This window comes from Charadrius vociferus, unplaced genomic scaffold, assembly GCF_000708025.1.
Source record: "Charadrius vociferus isolate BGI_N301 unplaced genomic scaffold, ASM70802v2 scaffold325, whole genome shotgun sequence".
Lineage (NCBI taxonomy): Eukaryota > Metazoa > Chordata > Aves > Charadriiformes > Charadriidae > Charadrius > Charadrius vociferus.
The window spans coordinates 4,251,459-4,272,365 of NW_009648526.1; the positions used below are offsets into that span (position 1 = coordinate 4,251,459).

General features: G+C 34.6%; 1 protein-coding gene across 1 annotated transcript in view; it reads right to left on the reverse strand.

Annotated features, from left to right (window-relative positions):
• Positions 1–601: 601 nt before the first annotated feature.
• LRRC49 (leucine rich repeat containing 49) overlaps positions 602–20,907 on the reverse strand; it is a 54,596-nt gene continuing 34,290 nt past the window's right edge. The window contains exons 11-17 of the mRNA XM_009885780.1: positions 17,864–17,947; positions 12,664–12,815; positions 9,617–9,854; positions 8,132–8,317; positions 4,044–4,153; positions 3,195–3,348; positions 602–1,105 (exon numbers count right to left, since the gene is read on the reverse strand). Coding sequence (XP_009884082.1) covers positions 899–1,105; positions 3,195–3,348; positions 4,044–4,153; positions 8,132–8,317; positions 9,617–9,854; positions 12,664–12,815; positions 17,864–17,947 — 1,131 coding nt within the window. The 3' untranslated portion in view covers positions 602–898. The remainder of the gene's footprint in view (positions 1,106–3,194; positions 3,349–4,043; positions 4,154–8,131; positions 8,318–9,616; positions 9,855–12,663; positions 12,816–17,863; positions 17,948–20,907) is intronic.

A 20,907-nucleotide genomic window follows, 5' to 3' on the forward strand; every position in this document is an offset into this window, starting at 1 on the left:
ATCTGTGAAGGGCAAAAGTGAAAAATTTCTTTTTATTGATAACAAATACGACATTTTCACAGTCACAAAAATTAATTACAACTGAATAGTAGTCATCAGTTTCCTTACCAAATGTAATTCATGCATCTTAGCTCATTTGACCTTGGAAAACCTCAAAAATTAATCATTTAGTAATCAAGAAACAAAATAAATTATATTATTAACATTAACAGAACAAAAATAAAGCTTAAGTAAGTATATCTCAAATTCATATTTTACCTATAATAATTCACACAAACGAATATAAACAAAATTAATGAAAAACTTGAAATCAAGTGTGTGTAATTTGTTCAGTTGAGAATTAGGCTCACTAAATGATGATATACTGAGCACTGTGATGGCACTGATGTGAAAGCATGTTCTATTATCTCGCAAATTAAACAATAATAAGTCTTCATCAAGTTCAGGGTGTAAAAATAATTTATTAGCTTTTGCTCATAAAAAAATGGCTACTATACTTGATATTTTTTAAACAGCAGCAGTCAAAAAGGTGACAATTGAAAAGCATTCAATAAAAAAATAAGGCAAGCAGAGCGTAAGTTTGTTCTTTAAAAAAAATCAATGCTGTATCACTATAGAAGCAAGGGTAGCAGAAAAAAGTCAACAGAACTCAGTAAAACATGACAATCACTAAGTTACTTTTATGCTATCTCATCACTTTAGCTAAGGAAGCATTGTTAAAACAGTTTGCAAGTTTATTTCAAAACTATCAAGAGTTAATCAAGATTTAAAGGCATTCTTTAGGGGGCGGGGGGTGAAGTATGCCATAGAGATGGTAATTTTGTATTCTATTGTTTTAAGTTTGTAAAACATCAGAGAATACTGAACCCAAAAGCTTACAAGGCAACAAGCCTTGAGTCTACTGTTTTTGATCAGTGATCCGCTGTAAGCAGAGTTTCATGTAGGAATTTTTATTGCGTATTTCTATCACTGCATCTCTGACAAGCTCAATGAACATTTGAGGCCACAGCTTCTGCAACGACTCATTTTTCATATTGATGTCAGCTGCTTCTTTCACCAAGTTCTCGACGTATGTCTGGCAAAATGTTTTTCTTTCCTTGATTTCCTGCATGGGAGAACCATTACACATTGTATAAGACAAAGGAAGAAAAGGTTAAACAAGAGCAAACCCGAAAAGCCACCACAAAAATTTAATGAATTAAAGAACGTAGTGATTAGCAGGCAAAGAGGCCACTGTACACCTTTTTGTGTTGGTTTTAAGTTGCACAGCCCAGGGTCTAAGTCAAGCTTTTATGAGTGTGGCCACTGAATCTTACTGTATTCATAATATTTAGATTATATTCATTAATCAATTTATCTGAAATCCACTTTTAAGTAGTCATGTAAGTATATTTTAATGGCATTACGACTTTTTTTTTTTTTTTTTTTGCCTTCTGGCATAGCAGTGAAAATTTACAGAAATTACTAAGCACCAGACTACTTTCCTTTCTTCTCTCCTTTCCCTTCCCTGTTTTTCATGCTTATAGTGCAGTTGGAAAGTATACGTCTATCTACCTGCCCTAACAAGAACTAAGCATATTGTCACAGAAAAATATGCCAGTATGCATCCTTTCCACAGGTTTCCTGATGGACTCTGGCAAGTGCGTGGTTCCTAACACATACTACATTAGATGCTGAAGTAACCTGAACCAATAATAATAATAATACTGCACTTCACGCAACTACTATCTCCACATTTTAGTCACTCAAACTGTATTAATCCCTGTTTCTGCAGATTTTCTGTAAATACCATAATAAGCTTTGAACAGTAAGTTTTATTGGTGCTAAGTATCTAACTAGTTTGATTTATTGCACTCTTAAAAATGTTAGGTCATACTTCAGGCCATCAAAACGGAAGTTTTCTTAAATGAGTAATAAAGCAGAGAAAATACTTTCCAGTTGTTTCATCTAAAAAACAAAATTATTAATCAATTACTTAGACTGTCATCTTTAGCAATAAACTTATTCAATCACATTTATTATGTTAGTTTGCTGCTGATGGGAAACTGGAATCAGTCTTTTTTGCCTGTCCTACTCTTCTCTTGCAACATCCTGCAATAACTGCTGTCACATCCATAACGCTGTAACAAAGGACAAGGTGTGAATTGCTGCACTGGGAAAAGAAAACAATGCATATATTTAATGGACTGTACCAATACCAAGCTTATTATAGTGCTTGTTCCATGGTAAAGGACAAGAGGAATGCCTCACTGTCTTACTCTATGCCATTCAAAGTTTTAAGAGCTACTATCGCAGCTTTTGAAACTAAAATGTTTTCTTAATTTAATCTCTCCACACATGCAACTGTCTTTTTGTATGCTATGGATCTGAGATAACAAAACCACAACGCAGTAACTGAATTCAGTGTTTACTGAACTTGATTTAATTTCTTAAAATAGAGGATTTATATATTTCCGTATAATCAAAAAGCAAATATCGGGACCAATGTGGGAAGCAGGGTGCATACAGCTAGAACTCATGATGATTGCTCAGAAAGGAGACTGTGGCTGAAAGAAGCATATCCTCCCTGGGAACAATTTCTCTCTGCCCAAGCAAAAGAGTTAGCAGATCAGAAATGCAAACTAAAACAAGCGTGACTGATGCACTTGTCTGAAACAAGCCAGCTTGCAGTTTTATTAATAATTAAACCTAATACATTTCCTATATATTTAATTTCCTGTAGCTCATCTAAAAGCTAGGAAACAGCTCTTTATTACTACAGCCTGCACTATCTCAAATCTTGTCTGAAGGTGTTATTCACCAATTCATACCGGGATACACTTTCTGACTTCCTAATTCCATTAGAAAATCCTAACATGTGCAATACACATTCTTCTTTATAGAGAAAACTGTGCTCACTTCTTATCTTCTACCAATGCAGATACATTTTGTTATGACTATAAGGTTTGTAGGCGAGAATGTATTTAAGAGTGTGGCACTGTTCAAGAATCACTTCACTAAAGACAGAAGCTGACCACTATTTGGTATTCTGGCATAGATCAGTTTGATCATACACGTAAACATGGTAAGCAGTGATATTTTAAAACCACCGTTTTCAATAGCACAACTGAAACACGATAGACAGAAAAATCCTGTGAGCAGTAGTCTAAAGTTATATAATAGAGGATTAAAGTATTTTGTAATGATATTCTTACCTCAAGCTTTTCCATATGAAAGTCCTTTGTTGTGTAATTCAACGTTGCTCGAGTTCTGCTTTCCACTCCATTTCTTCTGTTGTCACTACTTTCCTCACTCCCAATCCCAGATTTCTTTCCCTTTCCCTCCAGCAGATAATGGAATTGCTTCCTCCTGTGAAAAAGATAATAAAGGGATTTACAGTTTTAATTACTAGAAACTTTTTTTAAGTGCAGATGTTTCTAGTGATTGCGAGGGTTTCTTTTCCTTTTCTCCCTTTGAACATGTACTTTATGAGCCATCAAGTTTATTGCATCCTCAAGTTACTCAAAATACATATGACTAAATATTCCTCTGTTAATTTGCTTCTATACAATTGATTTTTTGACATACATCATGTAGCATCTCCTAAATAGAAGTCCTGTAGCTTAAACTTTTATAAAGTATGTATCTATAGAAGACTAAAAAAAAGGGGTTGTTTAAGCAGCTTTTTACTTACAGCACCAACTCTTAAATCTGTTAACTGTCACCCATTAGAAAATACCCACTAAAAATAGTCAGTCTTCATTGTGAAAGTCCATAAATTTTCACCAATACCAGTATAATTGGAGAATTAAACAAGCAGTACATTTGTGTGCACGTGCCTTTTAATCCTATTCAGCAGACTTCATACAACTACTGTGAAAACCTCTGGCTACATGAATCAGGAGATGCTACTATTTCTGCAATAACCAGAGAAACTACCTTCTGTAAGATGTTTTTTGTGATTTTTTTTATCTTTTTACCTAGAAAGAATTTATCGTGATAGTGTGCAAAAGAATTAAACAACATGGTCTGGACAAATTCCAGTTCTGTTCACTGTGTTTTACCTAGATTCTCCAAATAATGAAAGCATGCGATAATGTGGCAGCTCAGAAGATGCTACATATGCCAGAATGCCAAAGAGCCTTTCTGCCATTACAATATCATTGTCAGTAACCTGTGAGGGAAGGGGGAGAAAAAAGAAAAAAGCTGAGTTTCAAAATTGGCACATTCATATTTCATTACATCTGTACATTGAGAATTAACTGAAATTTGTTATATAGAACACTACATACAGATCTGTTCCAGGCAAATCTTCAAAATGTACATTTGCTTTTACTGGCACTTTAAATGTACTTTGAAAGAAACCAAATGAGGTACTTGTGCTTGTTTTATTTCCTGTAATTCTGGAAACTAATGTATACACATGCTACATTGTGCTTCATGATAGTCTTCACGAAATGAGGAATTTTGTAACAATTTCTTACATTGAGTATCTGAAGGCCAGACATATTAATTCTGCTCCATTTTGCATGCACTTACAGACGGTCTACTGGAAAATCTCTGATCAAGTTATGCTGGAGAAATGAAAAGATTCTGGGCACCCACATATGAAAAGATAACTTACAGTCTCTCTTATTTTCACAGCGTCATAGAAAAGACTTTATAGAAAGAGAGGCTTTAGAGAAAAAAAAGAAAGGAAAAAAAAGAGTATTTTCTCTGCATTTTTTAAACCCCCAAAATAAGTGTTCCTCCATTATACTTCTCTAAATATCGTCCACACTGTTGCGTCAACATAAGTTACAGATGTCCCTAATTTTCAACGGTTGAAAAATTTTCAAGATTAATTTGACACATTTCAATTTTGCAAAACGAAGGTGGAAGGGGTTTATTTTTTGGTGGTTGTTATTGTTTTTTGTTTCTCTTGGCTCATAACCTCTGGAGCCCATGGCCTGTGTTTCTCCTGCTCCGATGGCCAGACTATGAACTGACTTCAACTGCCAAAAGCTTGTTGGCGCAGTTTCTAGACTCCTGGCTTTCTAGCGAGTGCAGAAGAAATCTTTATGATCATCTAAATCTGACCTGGATAACACAGGACAATGAAACGCACTCAGTGACTTCTTAACTTCTGGATCAAATTTAATTTCCGTTCATATTATAACATATTTTTGGAAAGCAACCCCTTATTAAATAAACTTCAAAACTCACAAACTTTAATAAGTACTTCCAGACAATTTTTGTATTCTGTATTATTCAAATGTGTGGGTAAAATGGAATTTTGATCCAAATTAATGTAATTTTATTATATTCCTGTTTAATGTTTATAGACTATGCAATTTACCCTTGCCTAAAGTATACCGCAACAGCATAATGCAGGGAGAAATTCACCAGAAAAAACCTAAGTCAGGAAATTAGAAATGTAAAGTCAATTACATTTGCACAGTGCTTAGATTTGCTTATTTTCACTTAAAATTAAAGAAGTCTTAGTAGCCTAAGAGGAGATGACCTCGCTAAACAGTCTGTTAACAGAAGCAAGGTCTAAAACAAAGAGTGCAGAAGGCAGCTAGGGAAACAAAGACCACTGCAGGCAGAAATGTCTGCTGCAGAAATAAGTGATTTTAATTTATTTATTTATGTTAAGAGAAGCATAAGGACCAGGTCAACAGAGACAGCAATGCTGAATACACTCTCTAGTTCACAGAAACTCATGTTCTCTATCTTACTCCAGTATATTGTTTGCTCCATTAATCACAAAAAGATTGTAACGGTAATATCACATAAATGTAAGCCTATTATGCCAAGTACAGAAAACAGGCACCAATTCAGTAAACGCCATGCATCTGTTATATTGTATGCCACACCACTTGGCATAAAGCGTTTTCGAGTTTAGTGACTTCAAGCCTTCACAACTCTTAATTAATCTGAGATTACTATCACTGGGGAAAACTTCAAATAGTGTAAATCAATGAAGAGAATTTGCTTCTTCACAGTTAGTAGATGTAACAGTTTGACAAGGGAACAAAATGATTGTTGGGGGAGACTAACACTCAGCTTCTAGCCTGGAACATAATTGGAACGGAAGGGGGAGGTTGGGGAGAAAATAAAAGCTTCCTTTTTTTTTTTTTGTATGTTTAGAAGTGCTAGAGTGCAATTTCTTTAGGTAGTTCAGTTAGTATATATTGCTTTTAATCCCCAACTATATGTACCCTCAGAGCTGGCAACACAATAGTCCTCACAAGCATTACGCCCACTTGATAAGCAGAATATGCACATTTCCCTTTCCATCATCTGAAACTATTACACAGGGCTGAACTAAGGTCTGAGAGTACACTTCAGAGGTTTGTATTCTTTACATTGAAACAGGATTTTCTAGTATTGATTTAAAAAAAAAAAAAAAAAGGTAACACATCTCTGCAAAGCTGGATACCATGACTTCTGCTGTAGACTAATGAAAAACAGTCATCAGAGTTCATCTCCTTCCTCTGCTTGGCTACGACTCTTTTCAAATGATTTATGACACTAGGAAAAAATGTCTGTGTGCACATCTTCATATAGCGTGGTCTGGCTGAAAAAGTTTGTTGAGGACAAAAATATTCTTCAGTCATACATATTTAAGATTTGATATATGTCCTACATAAAAAGCATGCCATGCTACATTTCCTAAATTCATCCCTGAGCACTATTAAAGGCAAAGCTTTCCTTCGAAGTCTGAATTTGCTGACCTTGAGATCATAACAAAAAGTCTACTTAAATAGTTATTTTCTTTTTTCTTTCTTTCTCCATGAAGACCAAACCAGTAAGATTTATCTGCTGTTTTCTTTTAATCTGAATCACTAGTGTTGATTTTGAAAATATGATGCAGTAAAAAAGAAATAAACTTTAAACCCACATTCAAACTTTTTTTTTTTTAAAAAAAAAATAAATCAACTTTGATGGGTGTTTTTTGGGAAGTACTAAATTAAAGGTTATTTTAAAATTTTCATGGGATTACTGACTATCACTTCCCTCACTCCCCAAGATACTGTGCTGTTGGAGTGAGTCATATTTGCCTTCATCCTTCATCTTTTCTTATCCTTTCTCTGACAGTTAATTCAGGTAAGCTCTTTAACCCTCTCCTGCTCTTCTGTGCAACCAACGCATTTTTTACAGAACTAAACCCAAGTAAACCACAACATTCATGCTATGGCTGTATCAGATAACAAGTAAAATATATAATCCAAAACATACGATGATGACGACAACCAGCTCTAAACACTAAAGCTATGCATTATTTTTGCTCTAATTAACTTTCATAACACCACTTACACTTATTTATCATTTAAAATTGAATGCACATTCAAATATTGTGTTGCATCGTAACTATTCTCACTCCCTCTATGATCAAAGCCCAAGTATAAAATAACCATTTTATATGCTTGAATGAATTTTTTCAATTGACGTAAAGGGGAATACAAAGTACAAAAGAGCAATAATAGTGTCCTAACTTTCTGTTTAAACATAAAACAAACATCCCACAAAAACACTCGCACATTAATGATCTTGTACCGAGCAAGCAAGAAAGAAAGAAAGAAAATCTATTTGACAGAATTTTTCCTGTGATAGGCTTAAAGACCAAAATATTATTTTAGCTACATTTTATAACACTGGAAAATATACATAATCATATACTGTAAACTATTAAGTAGCCTGTTAAACACACATTTTTGCACAAGTAGTCAATGTCAGCACTGTGATCGTTTTGAACATAGTAAAGAATAAGTACTTCTTAAAATCAAGTAGAATCATGCAGTTATTTATTTATTTTAGAAACACATGCAGAAATAATACTAATCTTCCCTTCAGGTGTATCCCAATCACTCAGGTATAGATTTGGACTGTCATTTGCAATTGCAAACACCTGAGACCGTACAACATTTTTACGGCAACTAAGAATCCTACCAACTTTGCTAAGTGTAACACACAGTGCAATTGGACTTAACTAACGCTTAGCACGAGAACTTCTATGGTGAAGTGTACTTAAATTTTTTTACCCCCCAAAATTGAAAGGACACTGACAGGGTTCTGCTCGTTTTATTAGCAATTCATCTGTTTTTTAAAAATTGATGCTCATTTATCTTTTAAAACCAGTAGTAGGAAGGAAGCAACACTGTCCTACCTTTACTCCATTTACCCTCTGTAGATTAAAATGGTTCAGTCTAAACAGAACATAGTATTTCCACAAAGTAAAGTTGACAACCGGATTTCCCTGAGGATCAACTGTCAACTGTTCAATGCGATGCATCTGGGCTAATGCATTGAATTGCTGCAGCGTCACAAGATTTGTCTCCTTAAACTTCAGGTGCTTAAAAGAAAAAGAAAAGCCAAACCACAATAAATTAAATAAGGAAACAATAAAGACTGAACACAATGCTTGCTACTCTGTGCCATTCAAACAATTTTCAAACGCAAATAAACAGTCTGATGAAGCAACTGAGCTCACTTCATTCGAGGTCTTTGTGGCAAAACACGTCAATGTATCAACCGATTGGTGTATTACGTATACTTAGACATGTCAACTTTACAAGCCCCTAAGCAATTTATAAACCCTTTAGTAACAGCACTGATATTTTCAATGTTACAAAAAGCAGTGATAGTACTTGAGCAATGTTTATTTTAATTCTCTAAGTAAAGCAACTGCAACATCCACATGTGAAATAAATACAATACGTGTTTTTAAATGTTCTGCTTTTTGGGCCGTAGGAAGCTGGCGTGAAGTCATGCCGTGCTGTTTCTTAGCACCATGCCCTACGGTAGTGCTCCTATGAGCATGGTATATTTGGCTACCTGGTAGCCTTATTGAGGGATGGGAAAGGATGAAAAATTGACAGCGAAGACAGAAGTTTAGTTGAGAGTCTGCTATCCCCCCCAAATTGTTCACCCCACAATGAAACAACTGTTTAATTGAGATAGATAAATTTGTGGGGAAAGTAAGACAAGTTTATCTATCTCAATGAAACCATTAAGTTCTGTTACACCGAGCACCTTAAAAAGAAGCAAGGAGCTCAAGAGGCATATGGACTGAGTAACAAGTTGCTTTATGTATGTTATCACTATTTTACTATTTGCTTCAAAATGACTGGTTTAAGTGTCCAAGAAAAAAAAGGGAAAAAAGGAGTACTAAAGGGACATCTTATTTACATTGTTTTGTTTCATCAAGAACTGCGGATTCCAAGAGCTGTACTGATTTAGGTAGCTATTCCCTTTGAATCTTACCCCTCTCTTTCTATCCTATCAGCTATTTGATCTTCGAACTCACAACACAAATGAAGGCCTCTTAATACCATGGATCCATAACAATATTGTAGAATTGATTACATGTCAGTTTTGCAACTTAAAAATAATCAGCTACGTCAAAGGAATTTAGAGAAACAGTCACCACTCTAAAAAGAAAACTCTACCCTGTGTGAAAATCTAAATTAAAGTCTTGCTTTTTGAGAAGTACCAAGTTAAAGTTAGGGTTACGGGATAACACCAACCAAATGTGTCATTCGCAACCATATCTACATGAAAGCACTCAAGGGTGACCATGCCAAGTTAAAGTTTTATTAGAGAATACATATTCCATAGCTGTTCACACAGCTGAAGTTTGAGGCATTCTTACCACAGAATTAGGAAATTTTATCTTCAGTTTTGTTAACACTTGAACAATTTCATCAAAGTCTATAAACATAAAGGAGACCGTGGCAATAATTCCAGCTGTTTGAACACTCCAGTTTCGATCCAGGCACTCCAGTGCTCCAGCACCATACAAGCAAAGGGTGTCTCCTTCCACTTCCACTAAATGAGACTCAAGAACAGACAAGCCTTGTACTGCACTGCTCAATATTGTATCAAGAGACCTGTGAAGGAAATAAAAATGCAGTGATATAAATGAGATTATTTTGAGATAGTAATGTCATTCTATTGAATGACAGTCCTTTCATTTACCAAAACCAAACTGTCAAATATGATTGCATTTTTCAGCATTCATTCATGTGCAGTACCCAATGTAGTCAAAAACCACTAAGAGCTGGAAAATCCTCTTTCCGTCAAGTAACACTGCAAATGTTCTACCTCTTTGGCAGAAAGGCTCTGGGTGTATTTGAGTTGGGGGTGGGGGGGTTAAAAAGAATTTTAAAATCACTCATATTTAATAACCTGCTTAAAAAGTTTAACTCAGAATGCTAACTTAACATACTTGGTGTTGCTTTAGACATCTAAAACCAACTTCAAACAATGTATTTATTCAAGCAAAGTCACCTTCACATTCTGTTTGCTATATGAAATGTAAAAGTTATGACATGAGTAAGCGCTTTAAGAACAGACAGTTGTTAAAACCAATCCAGGATAATGCTATTCACAGTACTGAACAGTCATTTTTATTCTTGACAAGAGTTTCACTCCTTCCTCAAACCCATATGTCACATTATCTGATCAGGATATCAGGATTCATTATTCTGCTTACAAATGGGAATAATCTTATGGTTTATTATCCTTGTTTAATCCTCAATTAATAGGGATGAATAAGCATTTATTTAAAACAATGTGAGCTTTCCAATTCACAAGAGCAATTTTAAAATTAAGCAGTAAATCCAGGTATTCTCAACTCTCATCTCTGTGTCTTACTTTCAACACAATACACTCAGCTGACTGGACCTGAAGTGCACAGAGAATTCAAGATGAGCACAAATCACAGGTTTAGACAGTTGTGTAATGATTGTTACTATTATATTCTTTACTACCTTCCTAGTATTTTTAATTTCTTTTGCTTTTTTTGACTACCAGTGATCACTTGACTGATGTTTTCTTGACAAAAATCAACCAGAACTCTAAGATTTCACTCCCGATTGGAAATGTTGAGAGCCCACCACTTCATATGTGAAGCTGTAATTACTTATCTATGCTGAATTTCACCTGCCATCTTATTGCTTAGTCACTCATCTTGAAAACATCTTCTGAAATTCTTCACTATTATAAAACACGGTAGTAGATCAAAGTCAATTTTAACTTAGAGGAGCTTAAAGAGCAATAAGGCATCAAGGCAAAATGGTAGGGTTATCTATAGCTTCTCAATTCTAACAGATTGCCACATCTTCATTAATCTGTTTAAACTAATGAAATTGGCGATAAAGATCACTATCACACTTTCATTTCTCTAACCATTCATGGAAAGAGAGAACTCCAAACCTAAGTCTCCAATTCAGAAAACTAAATGCACTGTAATTTGCATGAGATAATTTTAATATATGCAAATAAAGCTCACAGTTTATTTTATTAATATCTCCAGGGGGGTAACATTTGATACTTCATTTAAGTAACCACTTCTATTTCTACAACGCAGTCTATAAATCTTAAACTGCAAAAAATTTCACAAGAACATGGAAACAGATTTTATGCATTATATTTTATTACTGTAGATTTGACAAAAGAATCCTAACATTCATGGTCAGGAAACTACATGGAATAAACCAGCTTTAGTCACTGTATTCAGCATAGGCAGAGACAGCATTACACCAAGATCTTTCCTACAACTGTATCTTACTTAAAATCATGATTTCTCAAGCAAGGAGAGTCTGCTCATTAACGGGACAATGCTCAAGCTACCCAAGTTACATGGACTTGGTTACGGGGGATGATTACTAACGCTAAATTAAATTGTGAAGAAACCAAGAAAGCAGTGACTAAACGTGTTTGGGGAAGGCTTTGGAAGCACAAGAACAGAAAGGACTATAGCAATTTAAAAATGCGAAGAAAAAAATGTTTCAAAAGATGCAGCACTTGACCAGAAATAAAACCCGGGTCTAGCCAATACTAGACTGAAACTTGGATGTTTTCTGTTAGCGAGAGGCAAAGACTTTCTGCCTGTACCTGACGTTCCCAGCATTGATCAGGCACAGGAAGAAGCTGTACTTGCTACTGAATCCACGCAGACTATTTTTTCAGGCTTTTGCCTGAGCTAGCCAGGTTGCAAGTGTGCTAGTTTGGTATTAGCCAATCCAAGGCACACGCTGTTCACCAAGTTCTGCATTTGGTTTTTAAATTATATACAATGCCAGATGGCCACCTTTTAGTTGCAAATAAGCAAGCCACAAAGTGTGTCACAAAAATAATATATTTTATACCAACAATACAAAAACTATCTTTGGAATAAAACTAAGTCAAAGAACTGCTATTGTTTAAACAGCATAGGTATGAAAGCAGTACAGTAAGAGATACTGCTGCTCAAACTAAGATCACGAATTCAACACTTGGTTTATGAAACCTCTCGATACACAAAGATGTTACAAACGTTTGTAATGCTTGTACATCCTCATTTTGTTCACTACAATTGAAGGCAACAATCTAAGCTGTCAAAGAAATGAACAGCCTTAAGAAGGGTCAAGAATTCATATTTAACACTTCTTGCAAACATGAAGTCCTCCCTTGTTTAGCAAAATCACATAACAATTTAGCTTGTACTTCTTCAGTCAGTGAGTTGCTTTCATATTACTTGTCTAATATATATTACTTATCACTAATTGCCAACAGGTTTAATCACAAAGTGAAACACCTTTTTAGGATTGATTTGAATGCTTTACTTTTGATAATGAAGTACAGTGAGATCTCAGAGGTGAGAAGTAACCTGGAATATAAGACATGAACAAGAAGTAGTATTTCCCAATAAAATACCTGCTTTCTTCAGGAAATACATATGCAGCGCTGCCATTGATCTGACAGGGCTCATTATCTTTATCTTGGTTTAAAGAATCCACAAGAGCTATTCGATTCTGCTGTATCTCCCACTGACGAGCAATATTACAAATTGTTAACCGTTTCTTTTCCTGAAACAAGATATAAAAGTCATAACAAGTTATGACAGTGCAGTATCAACACACTTGTTTGTCCTGAAAGAAATATGCTGCTTAATCAAAACATGTTAAATTGAAGAGAGAATAGTAATGGTTGCTGGTTATGCATTAAAATCACTGCATCATTCTAGTGCTATTTTGCATAACTGCCAGCAAACAATGATTTCGCAAAATTTGCAGTAACAGAAACAAGAAAAGTAACATAATAAATCCACAACTTTCGAAATAATGAACTATTTAGTTTGGATAACCACAGAAGTCTCATTTTGACAGTCTGGAGCTATTTGTAATACTCCTCCCATGAAACAGGGCTGACTGCCTGTACTTTCCTCCACGCTGCTAAAGCGACCCTAGCCCTAAGCTAAGACAATTATGCAACTCCTCTAAGTCTTAGAAGTAACTGCAACATACTCTGTGTGGGGGGAAATGTTATCTTCCAAAAAGAATGGAAAAAGTCAATTTTTTAAGAACAGAAAATGGAATTACCTTCATGATAGACACAAGGACTACAACAGATCTAAGTTCAAATATTTTAAAATATTTTTTAAAGTACTTTTTATATTCTAAACAAGTCTTGTCAACAAAGCAGTATTTCAAAAGTCTGTTAAGTACTTGTTCTTGTATAGCCATGCAAATCCTGTCAATTATCTATGATTCTATATATAGGTTATTATTCCATTGCACATATAGATAGATATTATTTAACATATCCAATTTAGCATACTTTAAAAGGTTAAAGAACAAGGTGCTTTGTAAGAGCTCATGGACTGGCAGCCAAACTCTCAAATGAAAACTGCACAACATAAATAATATCAAAGGGTAAATGCATTGCTAGTGTCACTCCATTTGTTTTTTCTGAACCAGCTCCACTTCTCTGGGAGTCAGCCGTCTCACTGTCACACTACTCTCAATGAAACTCCAACAGTGACTTGGAATTTTTGAGAGGAAAATATTATAGCGAAGCTTAGCATAAAATAAATTTACATTCACAAGACATGGAGAAAACAGAGTATCAGTCAAAGCCAATGACTTCTTCATTTATAATATCACAGTCTAAACTGACGTTGCTACAGAACTGTAGCTTTCAAGTCCATACAAAGTAACATCCTTAATTTAAAGCTTCCCACTCTTAGGAAGTATCAAAACCCCACGATATTCTAAGCAGCCTTTAATTTCTCTCACATATGTCATAATGTCGCTATTGGAACTGGACTACAAACAAACATCCTGATATTTTGGAATGAGGGGGAGAAAGGCAAATCTGAATTTGCCCTTTGTAGTACAAACAGCAGTCCGTAGGCAGCTTGTATATTTGTCACTAATTTTACTCATAAACAGGGGAAGGATAAAAGGTACATGCTCTTCAGATGTACTATTGAATATTCTACTTCAACACTATGAAATTTTGGATTGAAACAGCAAGTACTTGTCAGCTTCCAGTTGCAATGATCTTAAATTAGGTCTAAAAGGATCTCAGACAAGGCAAATCCCTGTTAACAATTATTTCCTTTAAGCATAACCTTTATCAATGTCTTACCAGTGTTAAAAGTCTATCTAATACCATAATTTTAAATATCATTACATTAGTTCCCGTCTCCTTTAGAATATTTTGTCAGGCTGATGAAGGCACAAGAAAACAACACAATATCGATTAAGGTTTAGAAGGCTGTACCAAAAATCCTGAAGGCTAGAAAGGCATTATTTGTTTTAGAACTCAGCATTTTCATTTCTGTTTTAAGACAGACTCTATGGCTGCAAAAAAAAAAAAATCAACATAAAGCACAAAGTTTTGTTATAGCCCCTTTTTTCAAGTAGGAGAAAAAAAGATAATTTATTTGATATGTCTATGGAAAAAGGCAGGGGACCAAGTAAACCTCATTTTACTATTTGAAATTAATGCTTTTGATGTATTAAGTTTAACCTCTACTTGCTATTCTCCTGGATTTAATCTATAAAAGTAACATGTGACGGTTACCATCATGTTTTCACATAATTTGTTTCACAGTGGGCGAGTTGTGGACATCAGTGCAATGTGGTTCACTAAGAACGTTCCTCACAATACTCAGTGTTGGAGATCTGAAGTGTAAAGCACTACAAATGCATATTTCTTTGCAAAACAGAAAATAGTAGATCAACAAAAAAGCAAGCATTTCACCATTTGTGACTGCTAATTTGTGGAACCTAGGTATTCCCTTAAGAATAAAGAACAACCGCATCTTAATGTTTCAGAGTAAAACATTTAATACCTCCATGCAAATCCTTCATGCTGCAGCTATTAGACTCAGAGTAAATACTATGATCTGTTTCAATGACTGATAAGGCAGAGATAGATCTACTAGACTTTAAACACTGATAAAAATTATGTCCATAGCTGTCTATAACTGACACTGAAAGTACATGGAAACTACTTTAAAATTTTTCTTCTTCTGAAAGTTTTTCCATCGTAAAGAGCTCAAAACTCTATTTCACATTGAATTTGCCCAAAGCGCTATGATGTTATCTGGTCAGAGAACACTAAGCACCCAACATTCACAGACTTCAGCGATGACTCGGCTTGAGATCACGGAAAGTAGGGGAAGTTGAAATAGTCAGCATATTCTGCCAATCACATTCAGAAAATTCTGTTTGTTCTGGAGGATGAGGGTCTCCTCATAATCTTAACTACCATACAGTCTACTGCTTTGTCAGCCCTCAGTTATGGGCTGCTGGATTCCTACAGAGCTTTGAAAACTTCCAAGAATTAATTTTACAAAAAGCAAATTTCAGAAGTGTGAATATTCTGCTAGCAATAACTATTCCTTGTTCCAGTAAATATTAAGTTCAGCCTCTGTTGGAAAGGATTTATACTCTCTGCACATTTCAAAGTACATCTCAAACTTTCCCAGAGGAGTGGGTTTTAAGCAATGAAAAAATAGTTTGGAAAAAAAGAGATGAAGAAACTCCACTATTACGGTAGGCAAGTACCAGCAAGGGAAAAAGAAAAGATGACGTTGCTGAAATAAACTTTCTTTATGTGAATAAAGGAATACAGGAAAGCACCAATTGTTTGCTACTGAATGAGTGCATATAATTTCATTTACACTGCATATAGTTTAAGAAAGGTTGGAAGAAAGTGACAACAATGAAAATTGCAGAATATGATTCACTAAATATTTTCTTCAGATTTAACTCTGATGAAAATCCTGTAGTTGGCAACTTTTTTTCACTGGCCATGGTATCTCTGAGCAGATTTGTTCTTTTCAATTCAAAGGTGTTGAACAGGAAAAACGAAACCAGAATCATAACACACAAGAACATATTTACAAAGGAAAGATATACAAAATCACTGAATCGTGAAAAAGATATTGGCATTTGGCTCTTATGCCACTTAACTATTTGAAGAAAGCTACCATGATTAAATTATGATTGATGTTGAAGTGCTGATTAACATTCACATAATGTTGAGTAACAATGGCATTACACATTTAAATTATTTTTCTCTTCTAAGGGCAGTATTCACTAGCAAAGTGAACTGAGAAATCTAGGCCATCAAGACAAACAATCCCTCTGCTATAAGAAAACATTACATCAATGGTTAAGAACATGATCTACAAATAAACACTTTCAATAAACACCTACTTTTTTTCCAGTCCAGAGACACAGTTAGCATTTCAACAGCCTAAAATAACACTATGTGTGAATGTTATTTACTAATTTCCCATTTCTTCACATTACTAAGAACTGGCACCAAAATTTCAAACCTGAAGAGACTTTAAATACATCAGTAGTTTACAGGAAAAAACAAAACAAAACCAAAAACCACAAAACAAACCACAACACTGCTAACAAAGAAAAAAAAAAAGACTGTATCTAAGACTTTTTTGTTATATTGGTTTATGGGGGGGGGTGTTGTATGTTTGTTGGTTTTGTTTTGGTGTTTTGTTTGGTTTTGTTTAAACAGAAAATCAAAACATACAGGGATACAAATACACAGGAAATCAAAATATATTCTTAGGCATTAGACATGGAATTCTATTTTTTCCCCATTCGTATATTTAGGTTTCCCGGGCTTTTTTTTTTTTTTTTTAAATATACTTCAAATGTCTTTTAACATACTGTTAACATTCTGTTTGTGTCTTTGTTTTTCAGTTATACACATTCGCTACACTTCTTACAGCCTCCTGCAATTGCTTTCAGTCTAATCCCCTTTATGAAATACGATTTTACCTCAGCAACTTAACAATATGGGTACATGAAAATTGTTTGTTTGTCTGCCAAACTGAATTTTTGTATAACCATTACTGGATGACAAAAAGTTGTAAGCACTTCTTCTTTCTCCAAAGAAAAACGATTTGGAGACAGATGGCGATATTCACACAACGAATGGAATGAGATACTCTTAAATCCTTGAACTTTGGTCTCCTATTAGCAACATAGGTCATTTAGTCACCAGCCCCATAAGAGTATTCTGGAGTGCACCCCAGTCTTCCCTGTTAGAGCTATTCCAGCTCACGTATATAAGCATTAACCAGGCCAGGTGGTCTGGTAGATAAGCACTCTTCTGAACAAGAAGACAACTGTAGTCTAGCTGTTGCTCTGATGACCGCTTAACTCTTTTTATAAAAAGGAACAACTTCAACAGGAAAGAATGAAGGAAAAACTACTTCAGAACACCCTACGTGGCAGCAGTTAGAGCACTCACCTGCAACGGGGGAGACCAAGTTCAAGGAATTTGAAATCACTGAGAAGTCCTTTACTTTACTCTGGATTTACTTTATCTCTGGATTTGTGAAAATGGAGTTTGCCATCCTTTCACATATAATCACACTCATGAGTTCAACTGGGTTTTTTTACTAAAGCGTAACTTGCATAGTTGACTGAAGAGAGTTTAAGTTGTGGAGTGCACTGCTTAAGCTGTAAAAAAAAAAAGTTTAAAGACAGAGAGGCGTGTTGGGATATAAAAGACCTACAGCAAAAAACATTGATACAGATAATTGCTGTGAACTGGTTTACAGTAGGCTTAGATCAGCCATAGAAAATACCTTAAGCAAGGTCTGTTTATGGCTTTCACGCTTCCTTTCTTCCTCTTTCCTTGCTGCAACAGATGCCATACGTCTTTCTTCTTCCTGGATGAAAAAAAACAGCTTCATCAAAGGAGGAATTAATCAGGTTCTGAAAAGTATTACTGATAAATTATCAATACATTTTTGTGTTGGTATCTGAAATGTTAATTTTAATTTTAATACAATTTTAGGATTTTCAACAATTTAATGTTTCTAAATATTATTATTATTATAAATAAATCAGGAAATACAGAATAGATATTTACTCAGATGCAAACATTGAAGATAATGCTATTTAAAACTAGTATCTGTAAAGGCCTTTGAAAAAGTATAAAGCATATGGTGAGTATGACAGTGAAAAAGAACATTTTTAAATATACCAGTGCATTGTATCTTTGTAGTAGTTTTTGCAATTAGTAGGATTTTTCTGTAAGAAAAAGACACAGAGCGAATGAGCTGAATTCTATTTATGCTTGAACTGTAATCCAAGAGTCATTTTTATCATTAGAAACTGTTTCCAGGGGCTTACTTTTCTCAATCAGCAACAGAACTCGAGAAGAAAAGAATATTTTCAAAGTTAACTATAGTGTATCAACATTATTTCTTATCAATATTATTACCTATTCAAGAAGAAGTTTCAAGAAGAAAGCCATTGATTCCTAAATAATGAAAGTCATGTAAGTGAAGATGCTTAATTTTCCTGGTACAGCAATTTAATACTGCAATACACCCCTATTAGGTTGCATGTTCCCTGTTTACAGAAGTCTAAACATTCTCACAGCACAGTATTTTTAGAACATATATTTTCCAAGTAACAAAAGAAATGTTCACTATGAAGTAAAAAGTGTAGAGTCCTTCCAACACAAATATTTGGGAAGCATACTTTAACTTATTTTGATTTACTTCACATGCCATCTGGGTGTTTCTATTAAAGTACCTTCCCAGAACATAGGGAAAGTGTTTTGATTTCCCTCAAAATAGAAAGCTCCTGTCCTAACCTTTTCACTTTCACTTTCCAGAAAGTTACATGTTAAGAAAATTAACAAACAAAAATGAACAGAAAACATCATCAACCACGAAGACATATTGATATGTCAAAATTTCTATATAAATAAAACATGCTATGTTGAGAGCATTACAAGAACCTCGAAGCACACGGGTGAATGCTTACTGGAAGATAAAATGAAACAGGAACTTCCCACTTAGCATTGCTATTACATTTTTAAGAAAATAATTTCCAAAGCGTAAGCAGTTGGGTTCACATAGCAAACTTACTCTTATCTGTGTACAGCCCTCCTGAAACCCATTGACATACCATGGATTTTGACATCAGTCTGAAAGATGATTAAACAACAAACTTCCAAACTGTTCCTCCATGACTTTACCCTAATATGCATATGTTAAACAAGAGAAATACCTTAATGCAGATTAAGGCAGGAGGCTTTGGATAGAATAAGCTTCTCTAACCCAACTGTATGCAAGAATTTCCCTGGAACACTAATTGGAAAGCCTAACTTGTTGTTGTTCTGAAAGAAATCTCTGGCCTTTTGAGGATGAAGTTTTATTGGCAGCCTCCTCTGCTACCGGGCTTTTCAGCTCTTCCTAAACAGGGCGTTACCAAGGGGCGGGTTTTGTAGAATTACAGAATAATCCAGGTAGAGAAGATAACTCAAAAAAATCCTTAGTCCGTGTTAAAGGAGGACCAACAATAAATATATAATTAAATAAAACCACACACAGATACAGAAGGCCTTCGAGATCCCAGAACAACAAAATACCACACAATGAGACCCAATAACTTCATGGAAGGGTTCAGGGTAAGGCTATGAAAATCATGAAATAAACCCCATGCAGGTATATGCCACAAGCATGAACATGTAATTAATAATGAAAAAAAAAAAGTACTGTTCCTCAAGACATGATTCAAAATGTTAAGAACTACAAACATGATTCTCATGACAGCAGTTTATCTCAATTACATGTTACAGTGTACTGTTGCTGTTTACTTAAAATAACTGACATTTTAAAATAAAATATAAACACTAACAAACTATATTAGTGATATCTTTCTATAGAAAGTGGGTTAGAGTTGTTCTGGGTTGGTTTTTTGGTTTTTTTTTTTTTAATTTTCTAATTAAATCTCTTAACATATTAAATAATGAAAAAAAAAAGTACTGTTCCTCAAGACATGATTCAAAATGTTAAGAACTACAAACATGATTCTCATGACAGCAGTTTATCTCAATTACATGTTACAGTGTACTGTTGCTGTTTACTTAAAATAACTGACATTTTAAAATAAAATATAAACACTAACAAACTATATTAGTGATATCTTTCTATAGAAAGTGGGTTAGAGTTGTTCTGGGTTGGTTTTTTGGTTTTTTTTTTTTAATTTTCTAATTAAATCTCTTCCTTTGACCTCGCATTTATGCTTTTTAACTTGGCTTCCTAAAGAAACAAGCTTTTTACAATTTCAGTGTTTTAATCTTCTCTAATGACTTTTCAACACAATGAACATATTATTAAATAGTTTAAAGTATGTTTAGAAGTCTCAAATGAAGGGGGTTTTGTTCCCTGGAAGTTTGATTATACAAAATCGGTATGCAGAAAGAAGAGAAATGTAAACTAGTTTTCCCACCAAGGGAGAGGAAGCAGAAATTATCCATCCTACTTGGCAGAAAACAGCTGGCCAGTTGTCATAGACCCCACTCCAAACTAACGGAGGTATTGTTGTGTTTCACACTAGGGAAGCAAGAATTAGAGAACAAAATTACACTAATCTATAGGAAATTAGCCCTCATTAATTTTATTCCTTTCTAAACAACTTAAGGTTGGGGATTTTTCAAGCTTTAAGGCAAACATCCACAAAGTTCCCTAATTCAGTTTTCTTTCTCTCAGCTTCCACAAATATCTCTTCTTATTCTATCTTCCATCTCAAAGCCTTCCTTTAATCCAGTCCAAATGTGTACTTTATGACACTGACTTCCATACATGAAGGTCTATTGCTCTCATTCAAGTCA